Genomic DNA, 27,437 nt, shown 5'->3' on the forward strand with positions numbered 1-27,437 from the left:
ACACCTCCAAAACAGTGTCACTGCAGTGCTGAGAACAACTCGCATCACATCACATTAGAGCCAAACTGCATCGTTTTCCACACAGTTATAAAAAAAGAAGCTAAAAAACCAAAGATGCAAAGAGGAATTCATGTGTGGGCGCACCTTAAATTAAGATTTAATAATAAAAAAAAAACTCTAAATTTGGTGGTATGACAAGTCTCATGAATTCTCAAATATGTACATACAGTGATAGATATCCAGTACAACTAGAATCTGGTGAGGGAATATGGTAAAGTTAGGAAAACTGCTTGTTGTGGTGAGTTTTCACAGTGGTGGAGCAGGGGAACATTATCGCTGCTGCCCACATGATCAGAGAGCCCCATTCTGTGTTGTGGATGGCCTCTGAACTCGGTTCCAGGTCCAGTAGAGCCTGGTGTACTAGCTGAGCCGGCTCAAGGGTGTTCCTCACATTCAGATGAGTCTGTATTTCAAAATTCCTATGCTCCATTCTCTGTTGCTCAGCTTTGACTTTGCTCTAGATGGACTGTTTGCTGTTCTCACCACTATTTTCCATAATAAGAAAAAACAATCTAGCCGAATAAAGTAACAAATAAATAAAAGCAACTAAAACAAACTAAAGCTAAAACTGTGATGGTGATAAAAAATATCTAATTTAACTCAAAAGTTGCACTTGAATGAGAGGGCTACAATCACAGCTTCTATAGCAAGCAAGCAAGCACCTAGACTTCAGCCTGACTGGTAAATCATTTGGTGCCAACTGGAAATATTTCAAACTGCAGTAAGGCACTTAAAATAATGGTTAAATAAATAATATTATTATTAAAAAATATTGCTATTTTTTTTAAGGTGATTTTGAGGACAAGCATTACGTACTTGTTCTGAAACACCAACAAATACTCAAAGCCTGTAAGATGCTGCTTGGGCCAGCCCCAGTTGTGGCTTAGTTTGTTAAGAGCAGTGAGGCTGAAACTCTTAGTTGACTGATTATATAGCAACATTCGCAGCCAAGCATTATACTGTATATTGCCAGGCAGAATGACTCGAAATAAATGAGGGGCCTCTCCAACTGTAAACGTGTATGTATGTGCGTGTACGGATTGTGTGAGAAGAGAGGACGCGTGCGTGGGCATGCGTAAATGGCAGTGAGAGACAAGGCTGCTGATGAATGTGGAGTGGGTGTTCTCACTGCTAGCTACCAGAGCAGTAAAGAATGGAATGACATTGAATGCTTCACTTTAATCAAGCACTCATGTTTGTTGCTCGCTCTAAGAATTTATTCAATAAGAAACAGTCACCTTCTCATGAGACTCATAGTCATAAATGGTATGATTCATGCTCTCTGTTCCCAACATTTTGAGAGTATGAACAGGTATGAACCAAGTGACCATGATTTCTGTTACTGCACAAATATTTTGACAAAGTAAGAGTACCTAGTACGTGTCAGATTCAGAAAAAGAAACACACAAACACAGCTAAATATATTAATTTATTAAGTCCCAGGAACATAATGTGCTACAATGGTTGACTGTACAGATGGGTATTGAAATTCAGCGCTTTTACTGTACCAACTGAATTACTTCAGTACTATAGAGTACTGAAATATTCCATGTCATTCAGTACTTAAGTCTGTTTTAGTGAGCCACTAAGCATGCACCTCCCAAAACCTAGACTGGTGACTGGCTGAAACGAATGTTAACATCCACAGCCTTCTGAAAAAGTACATATATATATATATATATATATATATATATATATATATATATATATATATATATATATATATATATATATATAAATTCAAACAGCAGTTTCAGTTTTCATACTTCTCAGTCCTGGCTTTAGACTACTTGTTTCTAAAATCGTGATCATGCATATTCATGGAATTACTCTAACAGCCTGTGCATTGAACCTTGTCACTTGCTCTGATTACTGGAAAAGCCCTAATGGAGATGACTCACATATACATTCCGCCTCATATCTGCCTTTGTTCTAAAGTGTGGGTTACACAGAGATTTAACTGTACTGTGAAGTTATTGAAAATAGTTTCTCAAAAGAGGTAGGGGCATTTGGCCCTTCACCAGCCTAATGCTTCTACTGTGATCTCCACAGTGACTTGCTTGTGAGAAAACCATTATGAAATACAAGTCCACTGCTAATCCATTTAATTGTAACATGCTGAAGAAGATAATGAGGGACAAATTTGCTTGCCCCATTTTCTCTACTGAGCAATTCGAGTGAGCACTTTCACACAACAAACATTTAACTGGCATGACCCTGCCATGGCCAGTCACTCTTTCTGGAAGGAGCTGCATTTCCAGATCAATCAACCCGTTTTATTTTTGTTTGTTTTTTTTTTTTAAAGAAAGCTGCTTTTGAAATCTGTGTCACCGTAGGCTAACTAAGCAAAGGTCAACTGTATGTCAATGTGGAAGGAATTTTAAGCAATATAAATTACCTCTGTCCGCCCTCCAGGCCAGGTCAGTCTTCCTCTGCCCTTGCTGCCTTCTTTTATTACCTCTTGTTTTGCTTAGAGTGCAGTCAGGCAGCATTGCAGCAGGCTCTTATGACGGCTAAAGAAAGCCAGCTCAGCATCTGCACACCTCTGCTGCTTACTTTATGCTGGAATGACATTGAGCCACAACGGGTCACTACACAGTTCATTCCTAATGCTGCTTTTGCAGACATTTTTTTTAAAGAATTTTTCCATCTACTGTAACCTCTATCCTTCTCTGCTTCTCATGACAGCTTGCTATAAACCCGTTTCTTCTCATGACAGCTTGAGTGCACAACAAGTAGTTAATGGCAAGCAACCATCAATGTGTGGGCGTTTACTATAGCTGCAAGTGATACTACTTTTACCCGTTATATAAATTGGCATCACTTTTGTTATAAATTGTCATTAGTTTTGTTATTAAACTCCGATCTAATCCCAGGGTGGCTGTAGTATTACTTTGGCAGTTGCTTATAAGAGATTAAGTCAATTAGCAGTGAGGTTTCCTGGCACACTACAGCTATAAGGCTCTCTGTGCTCTAAAATATAGCAAAATGTTTCTAGGCTGCATGCAACATAATGTACAGTCTTAACTCACAGTTATATTGTATCTACTTGTATATTTACGTTAATTCCTCCCATGAGATTTATGCTCCAACTCAACATGAACAACTTTTGACAATAAAAAAAATATATAAAGAACAGAGAGAGGAAGAGACAAAGAAAAGAAAGAGAAGACAGACAACAACAAGGGCTGAGAGAGGGGGAAGAGGAAGAAAAGAAAAAAGTTGAGAGGGAAAGGGAAAAGAGAAAGAAAACTGGGAAAAAAGAAAAGGGGAGAGAAAAAAGGGGAAGGGAGAGGGAAGGCAGAAGAAAAAATAAATGAAAGGGGGGAAGAAAAGTGAGGGAGAGAAATACAGACAAACAGAAAAGGTGAAGGTAGAGATGTAGCATAAAGAGAAGAAGAGGGGGAGAAAGATGGGGAGGGGGGGAGGGAGGGAGAGAGAGAGAGATCTTACACATGGTCTCATTCTTCAGAATTCTCCTGCCAAAGAAATTACTGGAAATCTGACAACATTGACACAAGAGACACTGGCATTATTGGCTCTATTTAACGACACTGTTGATATTCTTTTCTCAAGTCATGACTCCAACTGTGAAAGTGATTTGATCAGCGCCCATGCTGGCAGCTTCTCTGCACACCAATCGATCTCTGAGCCCAGTGTCCTGACCTTACAATGAACAAGACGCTATGGCCATCACTCTTTTAACTGCCTCACTGTTAGACTGTCTCCTAACACAGATCCTCTGTGGGTTTCTCTGAGGTGTGGGCTGCTGCTTCTTACTGACAAACGGTTTGCTGCACTTGCCCACCCACACTGGCAAAGTTACACAAGTCACCATGGAAACTTGAGAACTCATATCAAAGACAGAAAGACATCAGAGAAACTTTCTCAGGAGATGTAGGCAGATGATTGCGATTTTCATTGTCTGAACACTGAACTGTATTTGCATGGACGTGCTAACTCTGTTTGGAGCTATTTTTAAGCTGTTAGATGCTGAGGTCAAGTATTGATGTTTAGTCCTCGAGCAGCTCAGAATATCATGGGGTCGCATATTGATTGTGGCCTGGGAGGAATGGCTGGTGGAGCAAGTCATAAGCATAAATTTGCTATAGTGACAAGATGCCAACTTAGCTTGCAGCTGCCACTGGGTTTTAGCTCAACATCACTTCAGTAACACTGATCCTGTATCCAGCGATGAAATACAGGCACAAAGTAATAAAGTAGCCAGATGTTAGCTAACCCAGGCCATTTTCAGCAACTGCAACCTTGATCCCTAACACTGTCTGCAGTGTTAGAAGAGGCTGCATTTGTCAGTACTGTCCAGATCACAGCAAATAGTCTTTGATGTCAATAAAGGACAACTATATCAATTTGTTCCTTGATGTCAATGCACTGTCATACATGGTTGCGGTCAGACTATCAATGGCTAACTACCAAAAATTTTCCCTTTTTTCCCTTTTCCAGATAATGTCTACAGAGAATGCCTCACCAATGGGACTTGGGCAAAGAAAGGGAACTACTCCCAGTGTCAGGAAATACTCAATGAAGAGGTATGAGGACGTACATTTTTACATGTCACACTTTTCATTATGCATTAGTGCAACAAAGAGCAGAGTGGCTGGACTGGACTGTACTGACCCCTAGAAGTCACTGTTGGTGCAAGCAAAAACATTGTGGTTTCAGTGGGTTAAGAGTAGTTTTGAGGATGTATCTACAGAAAAGATTTGGGTGACTACTGAGTGTTCTAGAGCTTGTTAGCAGCGTTGGCCTCATAGTCTGTGCGCTCAACTACAGAAGCAAAATTTGGACGTGGGTGATTGAAAAGATGATCCAAAGATTACTTTGAAGTGCAGATTTTAAAGTGCAAGACAAAAGAGGATAGATTTTATAACATTTTATTTCCTTTTCAATGGGTAAAACAGCTTTGCATTGCAAAGGTAAAAAAAATGTCCAGTGATGATTTGTCTTTCACGACACAAATGTCTGAAGAAAAGTCTAGAACATGAAAGAAGTTTAAAACATGTTAAAACAGAACATAAATATAATACAAATACAATAAAATATGTAAACAACCATATAACTCCTTATTTAAACTTTGTAGCAAAACAACAGTACTAATGCTCAACTTCTGAGGGTTAATAAAATTGCTTATGGTATAGGTCCATTAACTGGAGCAGAAAACTCCCTCCTATAAAATGCTGTAAGAACACTGCCAAGTGATCTACAGAGTGCTTTACTTAGGTCGAAGTGTCTGATGATGATGGAGATGGCCAAGGTTTGCTCATACGAGATGTTCACATAAAAGCTGCCATTTTCGCTTTTTTTCAACACATTTTTCCTGAAAACAGTGGACCTCTGACAGAGCTATTTAGGAACAAACAATTCTCCTGCCCCACAAAGAACACACATGAAAAAGAAAAGTAAAATAAAAAGGTGAACAAATTGAGATATACTTTTCATTTTTGGACAGTGATGATATGCAGGTATGAGTACATGAAGTCATAAACATTTTTGCATTACTTTGTACATGTTATATAAAAATACTTCAGGACTTTGGGAAGATTAGGTTTTGATCGTAAACTACATTAATCCAGACTTGCTTGGATAATAATGTACTGATCTGAACTTTCATCCTATATGTTAAGCTATATAGATTTAGACTTACTGGGCTAACAGAGCTTTCATCACTCCATTACAATAGCTTAGGTAGCAGATAGACTGGCCAGTCCTAGACATACAAATACAGTTTGGCCGCATATCTTCAAGATTTAACAGCTGTCATCTATTGTAATAGGAGTGGCAGGAAGAGCAGATAAATAATGAACAGGCTCTTTATCTGCTTTCAGTGTGAGCGTTTTACCAGGCATGCCGAGAGGCTGTCTGCAGGGAGGCTCTCCAAGTGAGAAACCGTTCACTGTCAATGGAATTAGGCTGCTAGAAAGGAAGTCATTTCCGTATGGTACAATAACGCATGGGCTGACAGTCACCCAGCAGGAGGGTGTGTTACACCTGGCACTGAGTCGCTGCAATATGACATTATACTGTGATATTATATAAACTGTTCAGGCTTCGGTCTTCTCATTTTTAAGACAGTTGGTGGTTGTTTGCAATTTTTTTTGCTTCTCACATTGTAGATCAAGAAAATCAGGCTACAATTCAGAGAATACGCATGACGGAGCTCCTGCTTCAAACGAGGTTTATAGCAGCAGCAGAAGAGATTGTAGCTTTTGAAGCAGTGAAGTTAAGGCTGTGCCTAAATATGCCTCCAGTTGTCACGGATGAGGTAGCACACAACACAGTCTAACAGCAGGTTACATAATATTGCTTTACCACCACTGCAGGCCACGGAGCCTGATTCCCCAATGCTGCCACACATCAAGATATGCTTACTTTGCTGTGCAGCCACCAGCTGGGCCACAGTCATTATCACAAACAGTCATAACTTCTTGCAACCCAACAGTTCTGAACAATTACAGATCTGTGTCTATTTACATCTAAGCCTGTTTTTGGCATAGATACATATTAGAGACATAAATAACCCACAGATCCAGTGGCATATCTAATGGAACCAAGTGTGACCCATATACATTTAATTGCACTGAATGAGAATTTTCAGTGCTGTAAAACCAAACATCTTACTAGTGATACATGTAGAGACTATAGCGATAGCCCTTTAAATCGTTTAAATCTGCCAATTGGAGAGAGTCAGTGAGCTTTTTTGTAGCATCAGAATGTAGAATTGGAGATGCGTGCGCCCATGTTTTTGACTACTATATAAACATGCATGAAACTTTTATTATTAAGCCTTTTTTATGGATAAATGCACATTTTTTTTCTGAGCATGCGTGCAGGCTCATTAAGAGCACAATCTGCATAGGTAAGCACTTATTATTGATGTGTTTAATAAGAGTACTGATAAAACATGACATTCTTATACATTTCTGTGCAAAAAGTAGTTTGTGAAGCAACTTTAATAAAGTCTAAGAATTTAAGCTACTTCGCTCAAAAGGGTTAACTTCTTTAATTCGATCCACTTTGACAGGTCTGAATACTCAAAGGTAGCTAGCGAGCTAAGGTGAGAGTAACATAGTGATGAATCCCTAAAAATTTTCTGATCAATATACAAGCACTCGTGGACACATTAGGTGTATTTTATCCACTGCACTGTGAAACCAACCAAACTAAATAAAAAAGACACAATGTCACAAAACCCAATATCTGGATTGGACTAGGTATGAAACAGCCTAGGATTTGTGACCTAGTCTAAAATATTTCTTTACATAATGTGTCCAATATACACTAACCTGTAGTTCCCTCTGACTTGATATTGCCTGTAAGTTGTTGAGGTTCATCATGTTTTCGTAATGACTTTGCATGTGGATACTTCTCTGCCCATTTGTGCCCTCATACTTTTTAATAAAGACAATACCATTACCATTCAAATGCTAAAGGGGGAGTAGTACCTTCACAGTTTCACATTGATATGAAGAATAACAATGAGCAATCTAGGCCTCTAATACACATAGTTATACATGTTGGTTTGGTGAACAGCACAGCCAATGGATGATGCCCATTGTCTAAGATAATGTCAAGGCTTTTACTGAATTGACTGTGCAAGTTGAATAAACCTAGGTAGTGTTAGCCAACAATGGACTACTTCAGTCCTGAAGGACCACAGTAGAGCACAGTTTGGTGTTTTCCCTTATGTGTGATGTGCCAGATTCAATACATTAGTTAATTTAAGAGATATTGCATCAAGAAAGACAATGAACTATACAGGGCTACAGCTCTCCAAAGCTGGAGTTGTAAGCGAATGCTGCTGACAAACTCTGAAGCTTAAAATATTTTCGAAGTGCAACTACTGAAGGGGGGCAAAATTTCAGAGAATATCACAACAAACAGTATGAATGACATCCTGATCAATCTGAATTCTTAGCTTTAGTCTGTCCATTTCCAAGGGAAAATAAATAACATTACAAAGACAGGCATAATTTAAATGCTAGGCAATGTTACCAATTCAGTTCAAACGTCATGCATTACAGCACTAGAATTGAAACATCCAAACTGAATTGCATGATTTCAAATGCTTTGCATTATCAAACAGAATGTATGTATATTGCTTCTGCTAGCAGTCATGACGAGCCCTAGCTGTCATGTAATACACAGTGGTGTCTTGATTTAGTAGTTTCGCTGTGGAGCGCTGAGGAGACAGGTTGTTTGTTGCATGCACCTTGTGCTGGGAAAGAAAGCAGTAAATCTCACATTGTCACATCTCCATTTAATTGATTCGCAAGAGGACTGTTTTCCTCCTCTCAAAATTGAACACTGGGTTCCAATGCTGTGGCTCAGCCTGTCAAGATGATCATGTCACCTGAAAATCAAAAGCTACTTTGTTGAATATGACTAAAAAAAAGTGACACTGAATAATGGAGACTTGTCAGTGCCATAGGGCTTATACTTTAAACTGATTTTTTAAATTTACTATTTCATTCTGATCAACCCAATATACATTCAAACTACTAAATGAACAGAATCTGCTAATTTTACTGCTGACAGGCACAGATGTGTTATATGCATACACAATCTGCACACAGTCTATGGGTATAATAATTTAAATCTCCCCAAGGCATCAAGAACAATCCATGTTCTTCAATGAATTTATAAAGTTTGGTTTATGTTAGGTTATGTTTAAATTACTGAAAGACAATGAAAATGAGACCCAACAGACATCTAAGCATTGATAAACCGTTGAAACTGTCACCATTAGATAAAAATACATGAAGCCATTACTGAGAATACTCAAACAACAAGAATCAAATAAAGAAGCTGCTACAGTTGTCAAAACAATGGATTGTCCAGGCCAGAGTGCAAACCTGAGTCACTGAATGTGTTTGAGATTACTTGGATTGAGAGAAGCAGAAAATGTAGACAACTTCTAAGACTGAACTTAGAAACTTAGAAGTTATAAGAAATATCTCTTTGATATCTCTTTCAAAGAAATATTTCTTTGAAAAACTGAAAAGCTGTAATAAAGGCAAAGCCTGGACATATTAAATAATAAAGTTTCATTATTGTGGATTCTGTTAAATGTTCTGTTAAATATATGTTTTGAGATTCTCTCCTGACACTGGAAAAATGAAAGAATTATGCTTAATTGCAATTTTGATTGGAAATTAAACAAATGAAAGGGTGGCAATAATGCTTAGAGGCGTAGAAAGAAATGCAGGCCTTGAATAATGGTGCATAAATTTATAAATAAATCTATCATGCAGACCTATTCTCATCAAACGACTGTTTACAAATTTGTATGAAAAGACATTTGGTTTTCTGAAGAGTTGTGAAGAGTTAGGGTTAGATCTGATGGCCCGGTTGTTAATCATGTTTCATTATTTACTTAGCTTTTATATACTTTGTGAGAATTCCACTTTTTTTTCCTATTTTTTTTTTTTAAACTTAAAACAAACCCATTTATTCAACCACATGACACTCTAAATTAACACACTTTTTACCTGTTATGTACAGACTTGTTAGATCTAATTGCCGTAACACTTTCTGGGTGGTCTTTACAACAGAGCACGCAATGAGACTTACCAACACTGGCCACTGGCCAGACCAACTGTCACTGAGGGATATGCAACCTCCAAGGTCGTTCAAAGCACCCAACACCATTACTACACACACACACACACACACACACACACACACACACACACACACACACACACACACACACAAAATGCCAAGCAGACGGAATGCTAGCTACCAGCTATCTCTACCATCTGTTTCCTACAGGACTGTAGATTTAATAATTAATAAGTTCACACACACTGGGGAACATGTGGTTGCACCGCGGTGTTCACAGTTTAGGCAAATGTGGGAATGGACCCGTTGAGATAGGCCACTCGCGAGATCGAACCCAGGGAAAGATACAGCAGGTGGAAAACATCGCTTCTAGCAGAAAGTAGGTGGTGCAGATTTAATTACATATATTCTGGTTTCAGTGATTCAATATAAGACTGAGTTTATTACTTTCTGTAATTACGAAACATCACATATTTGCTCATTAATTGTATTATTTATCAGTTAAGTACATCAAGATTAACATCTCCAGATCTGTCTCTCAATTTGGGCCCTATGCACTAAACTCAAACAATGCACTATGTACTTCACCATCAAAAGCTTACAATTCTGAATAATGGTGAAACCACAAAATGTTTTGCACTAAACACAAATGACAAATTACAGTGCAATAGGCTACCTCATGTCACAGAATGACATCAACAGCTTCCATACATACAACCACCAATTTTGCTCCTAACACGGGCACTCCCTCTTTGTACATCAGATATTTTGAACATTACAAACTGTAATGGCTTCTGATGACTCCTCCCCATCCCCTTTTTAGTTTTGATGGATTTAGTATATTATCCAGGTATGAACAATAATGCCCTGCATTTGATGTCATTTCCCTGTGTACATACTACTTGCACCTATAGTGGCTAGTAGACCAAAAGTGTGCTTGATTCAAGACACTACACAGTCTGTAATGGTGACTTGCTTAATTTTTGGTGGTGTCATATGTAATGCTTAAATAATGTGTTCTCTGTATAAATTATTACACCACATTAATAATTGTAATTTTTAAAATATTTTTAACACATTTTCCTAATTTGACACATCAAACCATCCATAAGTAGTTCAGGCTGATGGTGAGCTTCTCACATGATGCATATTGCTATGAATGTTTTTAAAGCAGGTCCCTCAGCACCTTCATCAGACTATGTTGATAAATCAATAAGCAACAAACAGGAACAAAAGCAACATCCATCCATCCACATTTTCTAAGCCGCTTCTCCGTCAGGGTCGCTGGGGGGGGGGGGTGCTGGAGCCTATCCCAAAAGCAACAGCAAAATGGAAATCTCCAGTTTCCCTTGATAACATCACTCAATGTGTTTGTGATTACTTAAATCAGGAGGAAAAGAAAATCCAACCAACTTCTAAGACGAACAGGAATCCACAATCTGTATGAACGAGAGTGAGAGGCTTTCATTATAGAAAAAACTTTCAGTTTGAAGGAGGTTTGGGGTACGGGGGGTGGCGGAGTGCACTGGAGCCTATCCTAGACATCATCGGGCGGTCCATCGCAGGGCTGGATGATAAATAATTTGGTAAAATTATTTAAGTAAAGTAAACTACACAAAAATAATGCAAAGTTGTGATGTACCATTTTAACCATTTGCCAGCCGTGTTTATTACTTTTCTGAAAAGGATATTGCTGTAAATGCTTTTGAAAATGGGCACTCACAATAAGACATTATACCCCCTTTTGATTTCCAGTGGAAGGACATTTGCGACTTCGATTTCTGCTGAGTAAGCAATCAGATATTCAGATAAGATAAGATAATCCTTTATTAGTCCCACAGTGGGAAAATTCACAAGCGGGGAAATTCACATTCTACCTTCAGGACACTAAAACGAATCAGTTTTGAGAGGATGAAGCAAAACGTTACAAGTAGTTTTCACACTGAAAAAAGGCTGCTATTCCCCTAGTGAAGCTTTCTCAAGCCCTGTTAAAGTACCCTGTAAGAATCACTATAGTGTTGAATAGAGCACAACGGATGTGCTTTCTAAGCACATAGAGCTGTCAGGCTATTTATCTGCATATAACTGGAATTTTATACAATAAAAGAATATATTGCCGTCTCATCCAATTAACACAATTAACTAGCTCCCTGCAGGTCAGCAAGAAAACCAGAGCTTGTGCTCCTTCACATCCAGTCTTGCTATTTTAACAAAATCGGGAGTGTTGGTGAAAGAGGTTATAACTTGGCAATTCTCACTTGAGTGATTATCACATTAAAATCACGCCCAACCAACCGGCTGCTCTTTCTGTCCTTTCCTTCTTTGTCTTCCTCTTTCACAGCACAGAGCAAATATTTCCAAGTGAGTTTATTCCCTACAGCAGTTAAACAGATTGGAGTGTGGTGGCTGACCCTCTATCAGTAGCGTTTAAAAGATATGAAAAAAAAAAATGACTGTGTTGGCCCAGGTAAATACATCAGTACAGCTTGTGGATAATGTATTAAAAAGATTTTCATTTGACATAAATTCATTCCACTCAGTCTACAGACCTCTGACATTGTGAGTCACTCTGTAGTCGGTATCATGAACGAATTAGGAACTCTAGGTCTAAGCAGATTTTCTGTATGTGAAAAATGACTAAAACTCTAAAAATACCTTCTGTTGCACCCTTTCGAAAACCAAAATATCCCAACCGTGATATTTAAAATTTTTCTTCTTGAATAGTAATGTATCCTCTGAATTCCAAGGCTGTTTAGCAGTTGAAATATGAATTATGCTACATATACCCTACAAACAAGCTAAGACTCCTGTCCATCAAAATGGTGCTGCATGAAAGTAAGCCTTCTGTTACATTCCAAAAAGTATTATATTGCTTGCATGTACAAGTAGTTATATTTTGCTCTTTAAGGACCTTGTAATGCAGAGGATCTGGTAACGTTCAGAGGGAAAACATCCGCACAGCAAAATATATCAACTTTGGAAATTTCTGAAAAAAATTAATTTCCTCACAGTGAAAATTCAGCTTAGACTCAGAGGTCCTAACATGGGCATGACAGCAACTGCAGAATGACAACACAAACTCAGAGGTCTATGAATGACATTATTATGATTGTGCTACAATTGCATTTCATTTTCACACTACTGCTGCCAATATACTTCCAATTGAAGTTCACATTTTTATCTCTTTTCTTATGCCTTTTTTACTACTCCCATTATTTCTCAGGTCATCTAGGTGCTAAGTTCCTTTCACCAATCCCATGAGCTCTCCAAACACAAAAAAGCACTTTGACAGAAAAATTTGATGCTCTCTTGAGAAAGGGGTAAGGAGAACGCAATGACAATGGGGCTGCTGTAGTCTGGTCACTCCCTAAAGAGTGTACAAGTGGCATGGTGCTAATGCAACACTGGAGTAAGTGTGACCCCTGCCAGTACTGACAGAAAACGTTAGTTTGAGAGACTTGTAAAGATGGTAGCATGGAAGTTAAAAATCAGGCAGACATATCTCCACCCAAAAAAGTCCTAAGAGACCTAGCATTGCGAAACACAAATTGGAAGTAAAATGCTGAATGGTAACATCTATGTTTTCGTAAGACAGCTGGCAGCCCTGAATGAAGATAGTATAGTCAGAGAGAACTGCATGGGGAAGGACACAGTACTTCTCATCGGTATTCATGCTATTGTGCTGCAATGTAGTAGTGGGATCAACCAATATACCAGGTGAAATTCTTAAGACAAAGGTTTTGTCATGATCTTTACATACATGTGCAGATACCAACATGTCAAGAGTGCAAAACATGTCAATGTTTGTTTTTTTTTTTTTTTTTTTTAATGGTAAAGAGTCAGGGATGTTTGTCATGTTAAGTAAAAATAAAAATGCAGTCATTAATCGATCACCCCTTGCTGAGCGGTCAGCATATAAGAAGATTATGCGAACATAATGGTCAGTCTTTTGGGGTTAGTCATTAGACATTGAAAATTAGCCCTTTTTAATTAATTTAATTTAACTGTGAAACAAATGAAGGTAACTTTCAAGTTCCATTCATCTATTTTACTAGTGCTATTACCAACAATCTTAAAAAGCTCCAAAAAGTTTTCTTTAGACCACAGAATGCCACAGAACTGCTTTTTGTTCCCTAAAGAGCTTTTAACAGCTTTTAAAGTACCATTCTGGTAAATATAAATAAGGTGAGCCTTTTTAAAGTTTAAAGACCCTCCACATAATGCAAAGGTTCTATAGCAATTAAATTCCCAGAAACACACAACCAAAACCAATAACAATAAGGTTTTTTCAAGTAGGCTGTTAAAATGAGGTGACTTCTCCAAAATGTTCAGTCCCCCTCCTTCATATCTGTCCATCATAAAAAAACAAAATGCATCAGGAGCAGCTTACTACAAATGTTGATGGTAGAGTGGTTAAGCCAATAGAGAGGAAAGTAGGGTAGGTAAACCTTTGCCTCCAATATGTCATTCGTTATCACTGGATAAATTATGAAGAGCTGTCTTTGAAGAACCCTCCTGTGAGGATTTAGCTTTGCGTTTGTGTTGAAGGCAGTGGAAACAGGGCAAGAGTATGTGTGTGCCCACACTGGTACCAGAATCAATGGTAGGATGAAAGGCCCTGACAGTCTGCCTTTCCAGTAGCAGATGGAAGAGGCTTAGACTCAGGCCCTCTGAAGTCTGCTGGATGCCTGTGCAGTTGGTCTCAGGAAGCATAGAGAGGGTGCAGTTAAGTCCACAATATTCATCTCTCAGCCTGCCATGCGTTCACTATCCTTGAAATTTGTCCATGATACTACAGTATTAATCAGAAAATATTAAAGGAGAGGCCAGGGTTCCTTGCCAGTTCATACATACATGCTGCTTGTCATTTATCATTCAAGAAATCATCATAACTGTGTGTTTAACCAAGAGAGACGTGATAAAATGTGAACATTTATCCCCATTAACATGGCGCTAACATAACAGGCAAATCACTATTAGCAGGTTAGTGGAAATATTTGTTGGGAAAACAAACTAATTTATTTAAGCTTTTAGCATATAAAAAAAGCTTATAATGCAGAATACAAAGTCTAGTCTCAGCTCCAGTTCCATGTCTTTTGCACCCAAGTTTGGCCACAACTATTTTTGCTAGCCACACATGTGTATTCACACTTCTAAGCAGTGGAAAACAGTTTTGGTTTTCCCAGCTAAGCGCTAATCAGTAATAACAACAGACAAGATATGTAATCAATGGAATTTTCCAAATCACCTCCCTTTACAGACTTCACAAAAAACAGTGAGCTGTGACTGATCGTTTTGCATGTCAGTCAAATGGCCTCTTCCTGACAAGGAAAGTGGGTCTCAGTCATATGGAGAGACTATACAAAAAATTAAGGTATGACTTGTTTTCACCATTCACAGTCATCTTTCTATGAGCACGGGGAACTATGTGAAACTGGAAAAAAAAATTAGTAAAAGGACTCTTTTAAAGTCTTCTTATTTCATACGGAAGAAACCTTCCTAGAAAACATCAATCATGCTTGTCTGACTCAGCCGCAGGTTTAATCCTGGCCTCTAGCTGCATGATTAAAGGAGATAATAATTTGAGTATTTTAGGGTTGCTGATTGACAGGAGTCTTCTAGTATTTTTAACCAAATTTCTAATTATCAAATTGACAGCATGATTCACTATATAGACAATTATAATTTTGGAAATGTACTCAGCATTTACAGAAACAGCCAAGCTACTAATAAGAATTAAAAGGCTTTATTCATGCTACACATGACAGCCTCAGAGTTCTATCAGTCATTTGCTATAAGATTTGTATTTTACAGTAGCAGACACAGTAGTTTTTAACACCATTCCTCTCAAGCTAAACTTTTTAGAACCTAATGAACCTTTATAACCTCTGTGTGTGTGGAGGTATCATGGGGTCAATGACCAGTGGGGGGCCTACTCATAGATCTACTTTGTGAGGGCCACAGGAAATCAGTGACAGATTTGTGTAGCAGGAGTGCACAGCCTGAAGGCACAGGCAGGGGTTCTTGGCCCCTGTGATCGCAGACCGCATGATAACTACACACACGTGTACATGCACACCAACCAGCCTGATCATTACGTGATCAGCATATGGCCCCTACAATCAAAGCAATGTCATGTGATGGGCATCAATTAAATTTGTTTCGCTTTCAACAGACACAGGACATAAAATATCCAACTGCTAAAGTATTTGAAAGCTTCAAAACATCATGACTCACAGCTCATTTTGCATATGTTCTCACTGCCTAAATCATCAGATTGGGTCGGTTTGACAGTCAAGGTGTATTTCACATCTGCTTCATTTTCCATCAAAAGCAAAGATTTAACAACTGTAGCCCATCTCATATTAGCACCACTGTGGCAGACCTGGATATTGAAGAGACATTTTTTTATAACCGGTTTGGGACTTTGTGTGGCCTGCAATGTTCTTCTAAATATCCACAGCACTCAGCCAGGCATACAGTTCTAATCCAAAAGCAGCACTCTAGAGTAATAATCCTGAAAATTGACAGATTAGATGAGGGATTATAGAGGAGACTCTGGTGTAATCTATGTGAATGTTGGGTTGGTGCTAATCTCGCTAGTGTTGTGCTTCAGTGATTACAACAGTTTAGGAAATAATAAGATAACACTATCAATTTAAACACTCCAGCTAATAGTTAACATAACTAACATTGCAGTTCTTTTGGAAGTATGAGACAAGGTAGTAATGGTATATATTTCAAAATGAGTCCAAGTTGTACACGAGATAAAACTGGATTGCATTATTTTTTCTAGGCTGATAATGCAGTTTGCACTGAAAGACATCTCTCTCTAAAAAAACAGCATTTTCTTCCTTTGTTTTATGATGTTTTCTGAAGTTTAATGGCACGAAAGAGATTTGTCTAAACCAATGAAATCAGTGGTTCTTGACATTCCATGTGCCAGTTTTCATCAAATGCTCTGGTCTAGTCAGCTAACATCACATAGACTCTGGAAAAAAAAAACAAAAAAAAAAAAACAACAACACTGAATGGGAGTATCTTGCAGAATGAAATTACTAGTCCTTCCAAAAGCTTTACGTCAATTTTGTTATGAAAAACACCAAAGAACAATAGACAACATGATTATCTATGATATTTATCTTTTATGACTTAAGAAGCTTTAAGATGTTATTTTATGTCTACAAAGTCTGTGATCTGAAAGCCTGCAATCATCCTGATACATTTTTGCGTTTGCCTGTGTCCTCATTCTTTCAGAAAAAAAGCAAGCTGCACTACCACATCGCAGTGATCATAAACTACCTGGGCCACTGCATTTCTCTGGGAGCTCTGCTGGTTGCCTTCATTCTTTTCATGAGACTCAGGTGAGTTAAAATAGATTTAATGTCTTGATTATTAAAATTGTGAGATCTAAAGCAAGCAAGTTTAAATAGGTGCTTACGAGTGTTCCTTAAAATCTTAATTAGCCACACTTCTATAACTCCTTGTAGTTACTAAAGAATAAACATTAGAGAACAAACATGTATCAAGCATGGCGTTGAAAGGGGAGGAACGAACTACCCTATTCAGGGAACCTTTTCCAGGAATATTGTTTCTAACTTTAACAGAATGCTTTACTGTCATGGATTCAGTCTTGGGTTCAACACAAAGGTGCTTAAATCACACAGAGTTTTATTTAGCACTATTGTTCTAGCAAGTTGCCAGTCCTCTGGACAAGTATACTCACTACAAACAGAGAACAGGATAATGCTGCCACTCATCAGCACAGCAATTGATTTTTCAGCTGCTGACAAGAACCTAAAAATTATATATGTTGAGGCACCATAGTTGCTGCCCTGGCATTAAGGCCTAAGCATGGTAAGCTCTCTCATTTCCAAGGCTGGTCTGTCCAAGTTGTTTTCCAGGCTTTCAGTGCACCTTAAAAATGACAACGCTGCAGGGTCAATGGAAAAATACTCTAATGAGAAAGCAGTTGAGTTGCTCTCAATAACATCTTCATATGCCCGATTTGATTAGATCAGAAAGAAATTCCAACAATTCTTCAGAAATACGCTTTGAACAAAGATAAAACAACAGCTATAGAAAGTAAAACTTGACTCTGGATTATGCACGACTCTTGATTGGCTTGAATCAACGACCAAAGTGAAGCTCCTGTGTGTTTCTGTGTATCTACAATCTTCTTTAAGTCTGCTTTATTGCAGATTGAGAGGTTGTGAGAGAATGAAATCCTGCTTTGAGTACTCTCAGCCAGATTATCCCTGGATCAGACTGCCTTGATTAATCTGGGCTAGATATCCGTTCCTGGTTCCAGGATTCCCAATCAGAGCATCTCATTCGGATTCAGATGAGCCAGCCTGAAATTTTTTGCATTAGTTCTAGTCATTGTTGCCTGTGAGACATGCTGGTGGAGACAGTGACATCCACAACGCCTGTCAGCTTCCCGATTAACCTCTCCCTCCCCTAGCTAATCTCCTAAAGTTGTTACATCATGGAGAGATTGTGCTTGAGGGCAATAAATGGAAAACAGAGGTCATAAAGTTGCAGGCTGTCTGGCACTAGACTTCTCATAGAGCTGGGATGTAATGAAATAAGCATCAGGAACAGATGTCCACGGTACACACTGTTGTGCTTCCACACTCAGTCCTCCATCCTATATCCATCTCTGACCTAAGGGACTCTATGTAGGGGATGAGGGGGCAGCATTTTGAATTAGCTTGTTAGTGTTTCAGAGGAGTTCAAATCCAAGGATATCTGTGTGTTTCTAAGAGGCCCTGATCCTTTTGGGCTGTGCAGCTTACACAGAGCTCAAGCAGCTGTCACAAACACTGGGAACCATGAGGCTCAAGAGCTACATATCACCTTTGAATCAAATACCCTTCACTAGGATACAACTACTTGTGTTACTGTATGATAAGTCAGAGCGTAATTCTTTAAATCCAATGTATGCTAACCAAAATACTATTTAAAGAATTAAGATTTTACCTATTAAAAGGCAGACAGAAAAGTATGATGTATGCTGAACAGTATGATGTAAAATCAGCTTGACTTGATTATGTAAATATAGCAATAATGACCTGCCAAGTTAGTGTATTGTGTAAAGGCTAAGATAATGCCTACATGTCTCTTGGATTATGTAACACACTGTGCAGTCTAACTGTAATTTCAATGTGCAGATCCTCACAATGGCAAGCTTGAATAGTTAAACTGAATATTGCATGTAGTGGGATTAAATGCAGCCTTGGAATTTCTTTCCATTTGACTGCAGCAGTCAGATGAATCAGTGTGTGCTACACCTGGGACAAAGCCTGCCTGCTTGGAGATTGAGAAACATTCTTGCAGGCATGTAGCAAGTGGAAGCAGAGCTGGGTAAATGGATGACATTCACCATCTCACTTAGGCAGTCAAGTGTGAAAAGAGGCCTAAGACAAGTGAGCGACATGGTGAAGGCAAACATCACAACACCTCAGGTCAACCCCACAGTGACAAGGCAGTATTGAAGTCCAACATTTCGTATCATATTTCATGAAATGTAGCTCGGTTTAGAGTCGGACAAAGACTGTCTTCATGTGCAGTACAGTTCAGTACAGTCTGATACAATACAATACTTCTGAAATGTCTCCAGGGCAGCTGCTGCAGACATCAAGAAAAATAAAGGAAATGCACAGTTATCTTTATTTGCATTACATCACAGTACGTCAATAAGCATAGAATTATGAGGCTTTTTTTTGTACAATCCAAAATAATTCTTTCCAGGTAGCCCAAAAGAAAACAATCAGCTGTGAGATTTTACCATTTGGTAAAAGTTTGAGCTATGTTTTCTGATTCCTGTGTCACTGAGTCTGTTACTCACAGACCCAGTGACAAACACTTCTTGTAAAGGATTCAAAGAAAGGTGTTTGTTTCAAAAATAGATACATAATACATAATACTTGCAAGCAATCAAAGTTAAACATGTTTTTGTTTGGTCAGTCCTCAATTATTAAACAATAGGAGCTGTCATACTTGCTTGATTAAGTTCATTTACACTTCCTAGAATACTGCCCGCTTCAATGATTTAACAGAAAATTTTCCCACCGCAAAATCTGACAGCACAGCAGAAACATTGTGAGAGCGGTGAAGGGCAGTGAGAAGGCTTCACTTAAGCATTATATTGTCAGCCTTCATAATGTTATTAGGAAAGCATATCTGAAGGTCTGGGAATGGTTTGAAATTAAATTACAAGTTAAATCTCAATTATGCTTCTTACTACCCACACCTTAAAAGTCACTTTCTAAAAGTTAATAAAGGTTCATTTAATCACTCTGCAAGTTTCTGTTGTCCTGCAAGAGGAGGACCTCTGTACTGCTATTTGTGTCTGTGCTGACGTAGGAAAGGGCAGCAGGGTGAGAGAGGCAGCAGACCTCGGAGCACATGGCCACTGCATGAGGCTCGGCCTAGTGCCAGAACCCTGCAGTGTCCTGAGTGTACAAGGGCCATTCTCTCCAGCCAGGCCCCAGTATGGGATGTTGCCGGTACATCTGCACACCATTTGGGCTGTGAGGCGCTTCGGGAGGCCCTTCCGTAAGCACTCCAGTGCTGCAGGAACTGCATTAAGCAGGCATGGATCTCTAATCCAGGCCCCCATGTCTTAAAGCTCTCCTTCTACCCCATTCAATTACATTACCCCATCCATTTTGCCCCCTGTTTACGGCCTGTTCATTCCCTGTCCAATAATCATGTCAACAGCAGGGGATCTTCTAGCCTGGAGCTTCTTGTGCCTTAAGACCGGCCTGGCTCATTGCTTCAGATTATTCATGAAAGGACACCGCTCAAGTGGAGAAAGGCTGATGGTCTGGATCATTGACACCTGAGTAATAGTGGGGAGGTTTTGAACAGACAGCTGGTGTAATGTACTCCCATTAATGCAGGCGGTAACAGAGGCCACAGTGCTTACTCAATGGCAGGAACTGAGCGAGGCTGTTTAACCCAGTCAAAGAGACCAAGGCAAAAAGAACAGGTGACATCTCCAGTTCTTAAGAACTGAATCTTGGCCAAATCGTTTGTCATAAACATTAGTAGTTATGTAGCTTAAAAAAGTAGTTTCAAGGTGTAGGAGTATTTTTGCAGCATTGGATCACTGCTTCATTAAGCATACATTTGTCATACAATCTGTAGTAAGTCTGTATTTTCACTCTTTATCCAAGTAACAATCTAACATTCATTTATTGCATTAAAAGGTATTTCAGCTGAGAGATATTCTGTATTACTAGCATTAGAAATCCTCACTTGTTAACGTTCACCAAAGCAGATGCATAGATAAAATGGAATATTGTCAGTTTTGTCTACTGCTGGAGTTACTGCTGGAGCAGGATGACAGCTGAAACATAACCCTGTGGGCACTGGCTCAGTGATCTCCCCAGTGCCAGAGTGAACATTTCAAACGTATAACTGCCAAACAACATAGATTTACAGCTAAGCCAGGGTTGGTTCACCCTCCAAAGCCTATTTGTTTTCATCGGCCAAAACTGCTGTTTCAAAACAGTTACCAAAAAAACATATTACTTTTAGATGTGCCCATCTTATAGAATAAAAAGGCATGAATAGCAGCATGAGTAGTTGCAAAATTACCTGGTTTTCATGTAATGCATACTATTTGGATAAGCTCTCAGTGTGGTCACCTGAGGTTTTACATATACTGGATGCTAAAATATAGGCATTTTGCTGGAAAAGTATTATTAGTTTGGTATTAATGGCATTAACAGTTTGCTTCAAAAGTACCACAGTAGGCAAGCACCCAGGTTTCCACTGGCGAGAGCTTATGGTCTGAGAGTTGGAGCTTAAAACTTTATCCGCTTCCTTGACAGTATGTTAAGTTATGCCACCATCAGGAATGCCCCCTGCCATGGAGATGGTTGGCCCAGACATCATCTGTGTGACTGTGATCCATAAACTTGTAGGACAATATGTGCACACAATGGATAAATCAGATATTAGACAGTAGTTTCAAGGTTTTTTCTGCTCTCATTTTTATCCCTTTCCATTTCATTTCCTCACATCTGAAGCTTTATCTTCATTTACCTCATATTACGTTTTACATTAGCACTATTGTATTTTTATAGCACTATTACACTTTTGCATTCATTTGTCATTTATATATTTATTCATATTCATACCATTTATATATTTAAAGTATGCCTACATACATCCATCCATCCATTTTCTAAGCCGCTTCTCCGTCAGGGTCGCGGGGGGATGCTGGAGCCTATCCCAGCAGTCTTCGGGCGGAAGGCAGGATACACCCTGGACAGGTCGCAAGTCCATCGCAGGGCAGACAGACAGACAGACACAGACAGTCACTCACACCCAGGGGTAATTTAGCATGTCCAATTGGCCTGACTGCATGTCTTTGGACTGTGGGAGGAAACCGGAGAACGCGGAGGAAACCCACGCAGACACGGGGAGAACATGCTAACTCCACACGCCTACATACATAAGTGTTTGAAATATTGAGGATTTAGGAAATGTTTACACCGATAAATCTACACATGCATCTATATTTTGAACCACATTTTTCCCCAAAATGTTAACACAACAGTACTCTAAAAATGTAGAAAAAGGCAAGCTGATATTTTCCTTACTGCAAAGTGAAACAGCTGTGGCTGCCACACAGAGAATGTATTCCTGCATATTACCATGCATCCATCCTCACTCTACCCAACACTGAAGGATGGATTGAATTAGAAATACAAATTCTAAATTTTGATAAAAGAATAAACCACCCACCCATCATGCCCATTTGCTTAACTAATTACTTTTGCCATTAAGACAGCCAGTAATAACACCCTGAGAGCTGCGATTAATTTAAGACCCTTTTCAAAAATACTAATGAATCTGGTTTGGAACAGAGCATGTGAAGGGTGATGTTTGGATAAATTGCTTAAGCTATAATAAGAGTCCATGCACAGAACCTGGTCAATGGTCCCAAAAAGCAAAAAAGGGGGAAAAAACTGTAAGAAGAGCCGATATTAACAATACATTTATAAAGACCAATAGGGAGCCATCTAAAAATGTGTACTACAATAGGACATTGATAAGGTAGCACAACACTGGCTCTAGAGCTTTCTTGTTAAAATTAAGTGGAGTCAAGGACTCTCACAACGTTTACTTTCACAATATGCACTTTGTATCACAATATTTTGACAAGACAAAATGGACAAAATAGCTAGTAGAGTCACATAAAAAAACTGCTATCAAAAACTCTGAATATTCACAGGTAGCCTGCTGATACCAGCTATTCACTGTGAACTAGCTAAGCATTTAAAATGTATCTAAGGTAAAAGGTAACTGGATATTAAAATCTGGACCACATAATGAAAGAGGTAGTTTAGTATTCTGGTTGCAATAGTGTTTGTTTTGACAAGCATTTGACATTTTACTGGCTCTTTGTTGTCTCTGCTCCAAAAGCTTGTTTGGATAGCAGTGTTCATTTTTTTATCTTTACATATGGCGTTGTTAGTTTAATGTTTAGAAAATGTGTATCTCTTATTTTGTGAACCAATTTACTGATTTTAAACTAGAAAATGAAAAAACTAGAAATAACTGCCTAGTGGCATTGATTGGCCATTAGATGAGTGGATGCTCCTTTATGTACGTTTAACTGGATTCACTGATGTAGAGGTTCTCTTTTTAAATAAATAAATAAATATAAATAAGTCAGCAATTTGCCACTTTTATCATTTACAGTCACCACTAATAAACAGTAGTGACAAGGCTGATAGATCTGAATTCAGCTGTCAGCTCTCATTCCTCCAGATCCATTTGTGAAATCCAGTGCTCCTGATTACAGTCCATGAGACACAGCAGCTTTCCAGCAGTCACTAGGGCAAATTACATCGTCAGTTTCACAACACACTCGCCAGATGGATATCTCCTTGCTGTATTTAGCACGCAGTATAAAGCCTGTGAGTTTGATTGACAGGGGTTTATTTATAGCACAAAATAAACCAACAGTCCTCTTAGCTTGGCTGTCAGTTTGAATAACTGTACTGTGCAGAAGAGCTTGAGGTGTCTCAGCTTGACGCATCTGAGTCTTCGGTTTTGTCTGAAAAATGATGTATTTGACGGTGAGTAAGAGCTGGTATAATTCACCACTTTACGTATGCTGATCTGAGGCCAGGTTTGTTAGGTCTCCTACTGTTAGAGCTGTGGCAGAGTCACATGTCAATGTCAGGTCAAGAGGAAGAGCATGTACATACAGTGTACATCAACATGATTAAAATGTAGCCACAGGTTTGAATCCCCTGGGCTATCCTTACAGGTCAGCATGCTTCTGTTATTGCATTGCAGAGAAATAGCCCCATCATGATAGTGATTTGATTAATCATTCTTGGTTCCCATGATATACAAACTTCAACAAAAAGAGGTCTCTTAAATTTCGTTTAATTATTTCTTACTTGTAGCTCACTGAAACAAGCTAAGCAATCATGCAGTGCTTGCATATCTTAACACAGCTTATGTTAGGAATTACAAGATGTTTTATGAAGTATTGACAAAAGGGCCCTCAAATTAAAATGATGCTGGCATTTTTTTAAGGATCATTTCCAACTAATGAAAGTAAGAATGCCTAATATCAGTTGCACATATTTCTTTATGTTTCCATATTTAAACTGCAAAAGTACAAGTACTTTTACTTTTGATACACAGGGACATTCAAATGTAATTTTCTACTTTTTAACTCTAATAGAAATACAGACAAGGAACCTTTACTGAAGGAAAATTGTACCAAGAGTATTACCACTACTATTCAAGTAGATTTCTTTATGTACATGTATATTTTCACATATATATTTCCATAATCACTTCAGTATGAGTGCATCAAAATCCTCCTGAAAATGCCAAAGTCTTCCTTTTGCTTTTTTAACTAGTTCTGGATTCTTTATTTGGAAAATATGCTTTATTTCAGTGTAATAAACAAATATCCATCACATTCGTTTAAGAGCCCTTATGTCAATGTTATGTCACTCCCTTCATAAAACATCTTTACTCATCTTGCGATTACTGGCATAAGCCTTTGACTGCTAATACTCAAGAGTGTCTTTATGAATACCTTATTCAAATGCTTAAAGATGTGTTATAAAGTCCCTATGTAGGTAACTTGCAAATAAAGTATTACCCATATTTTATTACAATTTGACTTGAGCAGCAAGAGAAATAAAGGCAATGTACATGACACTAATATGAAGGACAAAAGAATGCCCTCATTATGTGGGGATTTACTCCAAAATAAACCAGCCATTTTCCACAAATACAACACCTGTATTGCCTGGTCAACTCACCCAAATAGAGAACCTAATGGACCAGACAACTCCCCCAAAATGTCTCCTAAATGGACTGGGCAGTAGCTTCAGGGAGCATTATAATCTATGTCACTGTGTTCAAGCCCAGAGCACATTTAGTCCTTACTATGTATAGCCCCATTATTGGAGTCATGCATTCCCATGCTGTAACGGCCTGCATTTTTTTAAATCCACTATCACTCCCCCTTAATGTTATCTGCTCTTGTTCTCCTAAACCGGGTTTTACGCAAGATGTGTACCATGTCTTTACTAAGTCTGACTGCACCACAAATCCTTAAGTCAGATCTCAGCAAATAATAGTTAATATGTATATTGCCATTTTCCTTGGGAAACATTTTCAATACAGAAGAGAACAACGTGTACAAGTTAAACTGAATGAAACTGTCACAGCTTTTAGTGGTTTAGCTTAGTTAATTTTTTTTCTTTTTTTGCTTTCTGTGTAATTTCTGTTAGGTTCCCCAACACACACAAGTTACATTCTGTCAGAGGATAAAGTCTACTGAACCTTCAGTCTGTTAACACAACTGCTATGGTTGCCACATACTCCAGCCCTCATACATTGTTTAGTTATTAGGCATCATGGTGGGACAAAATATGCAATCACAAGCTGCAACTGCATTCTGAAGAATGTTTTCTTTTTGTTTACATTTTACCACAACAATAACTATCAAATTCAAACATTTGTAGTTGTTAAATATTTGGTCTTCTACCTAGAAAACCAAATGTGGTATTAACACAATTAAGATGGTTAGGGTTGGTAGGGTTGGTATTAATTATTACATTTAGAATATGACCATTAGCAGAATATCTGTGCTCGTTTCAAGGAGGTAATGGTATGAAATATCAAATTACACTTTGCTTTTACCAGCACCAGCAATAAATGCAACTTAAGTGTTGAAAAAATCTTCATAAACTGTATATTTATGCAGATATCTTTATTCACCTCAATCCTTACTTTCATTCTGCACATGCACAGTCTCTGTCTCTCTTTTCTTCCTCTGTCTGTCTCCATTATGCAATGATACTTTGTTATTTCTGTTTAATCTTGTGGTGAAATGCAGTGCCAAAGAAATCAAAGATTTCCATGCCAAGCTTTTGATGCTCCTCGATATCTTAATTTGTTTGTCCACATCAGACTCTTTGCTATAAATAAATTTCCATGAGCTTTATGTCTCCCCACTGAGAGCAGCATCCAAAGCAAAGCTAAGATGAATGCCCTAAGATGACAGCAAGTCTGTAACTGTGTCCCCAATTTTTTTGTCATATTTACAAAATGGGTACTCTAAGGATGATTTACCATATTACATTCCTCCATGGTTTTAACCCTTGGAATTTGCTGGCCATAACAAAAGCTGTACTATATAGTATGTATTATATGATAACCATTTGAACTGTAGGCTTGTTGTTCATTATTAATCTTAAGACTTCTAGTACTGTGTCATGAATTGTGAGGTGCCTAAAGATTCCCACCCCTAATTTTATTTACTTTATTTGGCAGGTTTACACATTAGGAGTTAACTTAGCATTGTGAAATTTGGACTTTAGATGGGCCTGGATATGTGAAATGCACTGCAGCAAAAAAGAATGTTATTCCTCTGGTAATTTTTTTTTTTAATTCTGCAAATTTTACCAGAGGGTCAATTATTATTCAACCCCTCAAAGCAGCAGCATTCTGTTTGGTTCCCTCAAGTATTAAGTAGTAATCGGGGTATTAAGAACAATGAGCTTCACGTGCTTTTTCCTTCCTTTATAGTCCTTCTTGACTATAAAAGCCCCTCCCCAATCACGTGAACAGCGCAGCATGGTCAGCATGGGAAAGACTAAGGAGCATTCCAAGGCCATCAGAGACAAAATCGTGGAGGTCACAAGGCTGGCAAGACGAAAAACCCTTTCCAAGGAGTTGGGCCCTACTTGTCTCCACCGTTGGGAGGATCATCCACAATTGGAAGGCTTATTGAACTACTGTTAACCTTCCACGGCCTGGACAGCCTTTCAAAGTTTCCTCCTGTGCCGAGGCCAGGCTTGTCCAAACGGTCAAGGCTGACCCAAGGACAACAAGGAGGGAGCTCTGGGAAGATCTCATGGCGGTGGGGACATTTGTTTCAATAAATAATTAATGTACTCCATCGCAATGGTCTCCATGCCAGGCGAGCTTGTAAGGTACCTTTACTTTCAAAGTGTCATGTCAAGGCCCGTCTAAAGTTTGCTCATGATAACTTGGAGGACTCTGACGCAGATTGGTACAAGGTTCTCTGCTCTGATGAGACCAAGATCGAGGTCTTTGGTGCTAATCACACCCGGGGGCGTTTGGCAAGAGGATGGCACTGCATACTAACCCAAGAATACCATCCCCTACAGTCAAGATTGGTGGTGGCAGCATCATGCTGTGGGGCTGCTTCTCAGCCATGGGGCCTGGCCATTCTTTCCATGGACAAAAACCTCTCCGGCCTCTCTCTCAGG

At 38.7% G+C, this 27,437-nt stretch overlaps 1 protein-coding gene across 1 annotated transcript in view; it reads left to right on the plus strand.

The window, feature by feature from the left end:
• crhr1 (corticotropin releasing hormone receptor 1) overlaps positions 1-27,437 on the plus strand; it is a 164,887-nt gene that overhangs the window by 105,232 nt on the left and 32,218 nt on the right. Inside the window, exons 5-6 of the mRNA XM_037544992.1 lie at positions 4,525-4,610; positions 16,900-17,006. Coding sequence (XP_037400889.1) covers positions 4,525-4,610; positions 16,900-17,006 — 193 coding nt within the window. The remainder of the gene's footprint in view (positions 1-4,524; positions 4,611-16,899; positions 17,007-27,437) is intronic.

The sequence above is a fragment of the Pygocentrus nattereri genome, chromosome 14 (genome assembly GCF_015220715.1).
Source record: "Pygocentrus nattereri isolate fPygNat1 chromosome 14, fPygNat1.pri, whole genome shotgun sequence".
NCBI classification, from domain to species: Eukaryota; Metazoa; Chordata; class Actinopteri; order Characiformes; family Serrasalmidae; genus Pygocentrus; species Pygocentrus nattereri.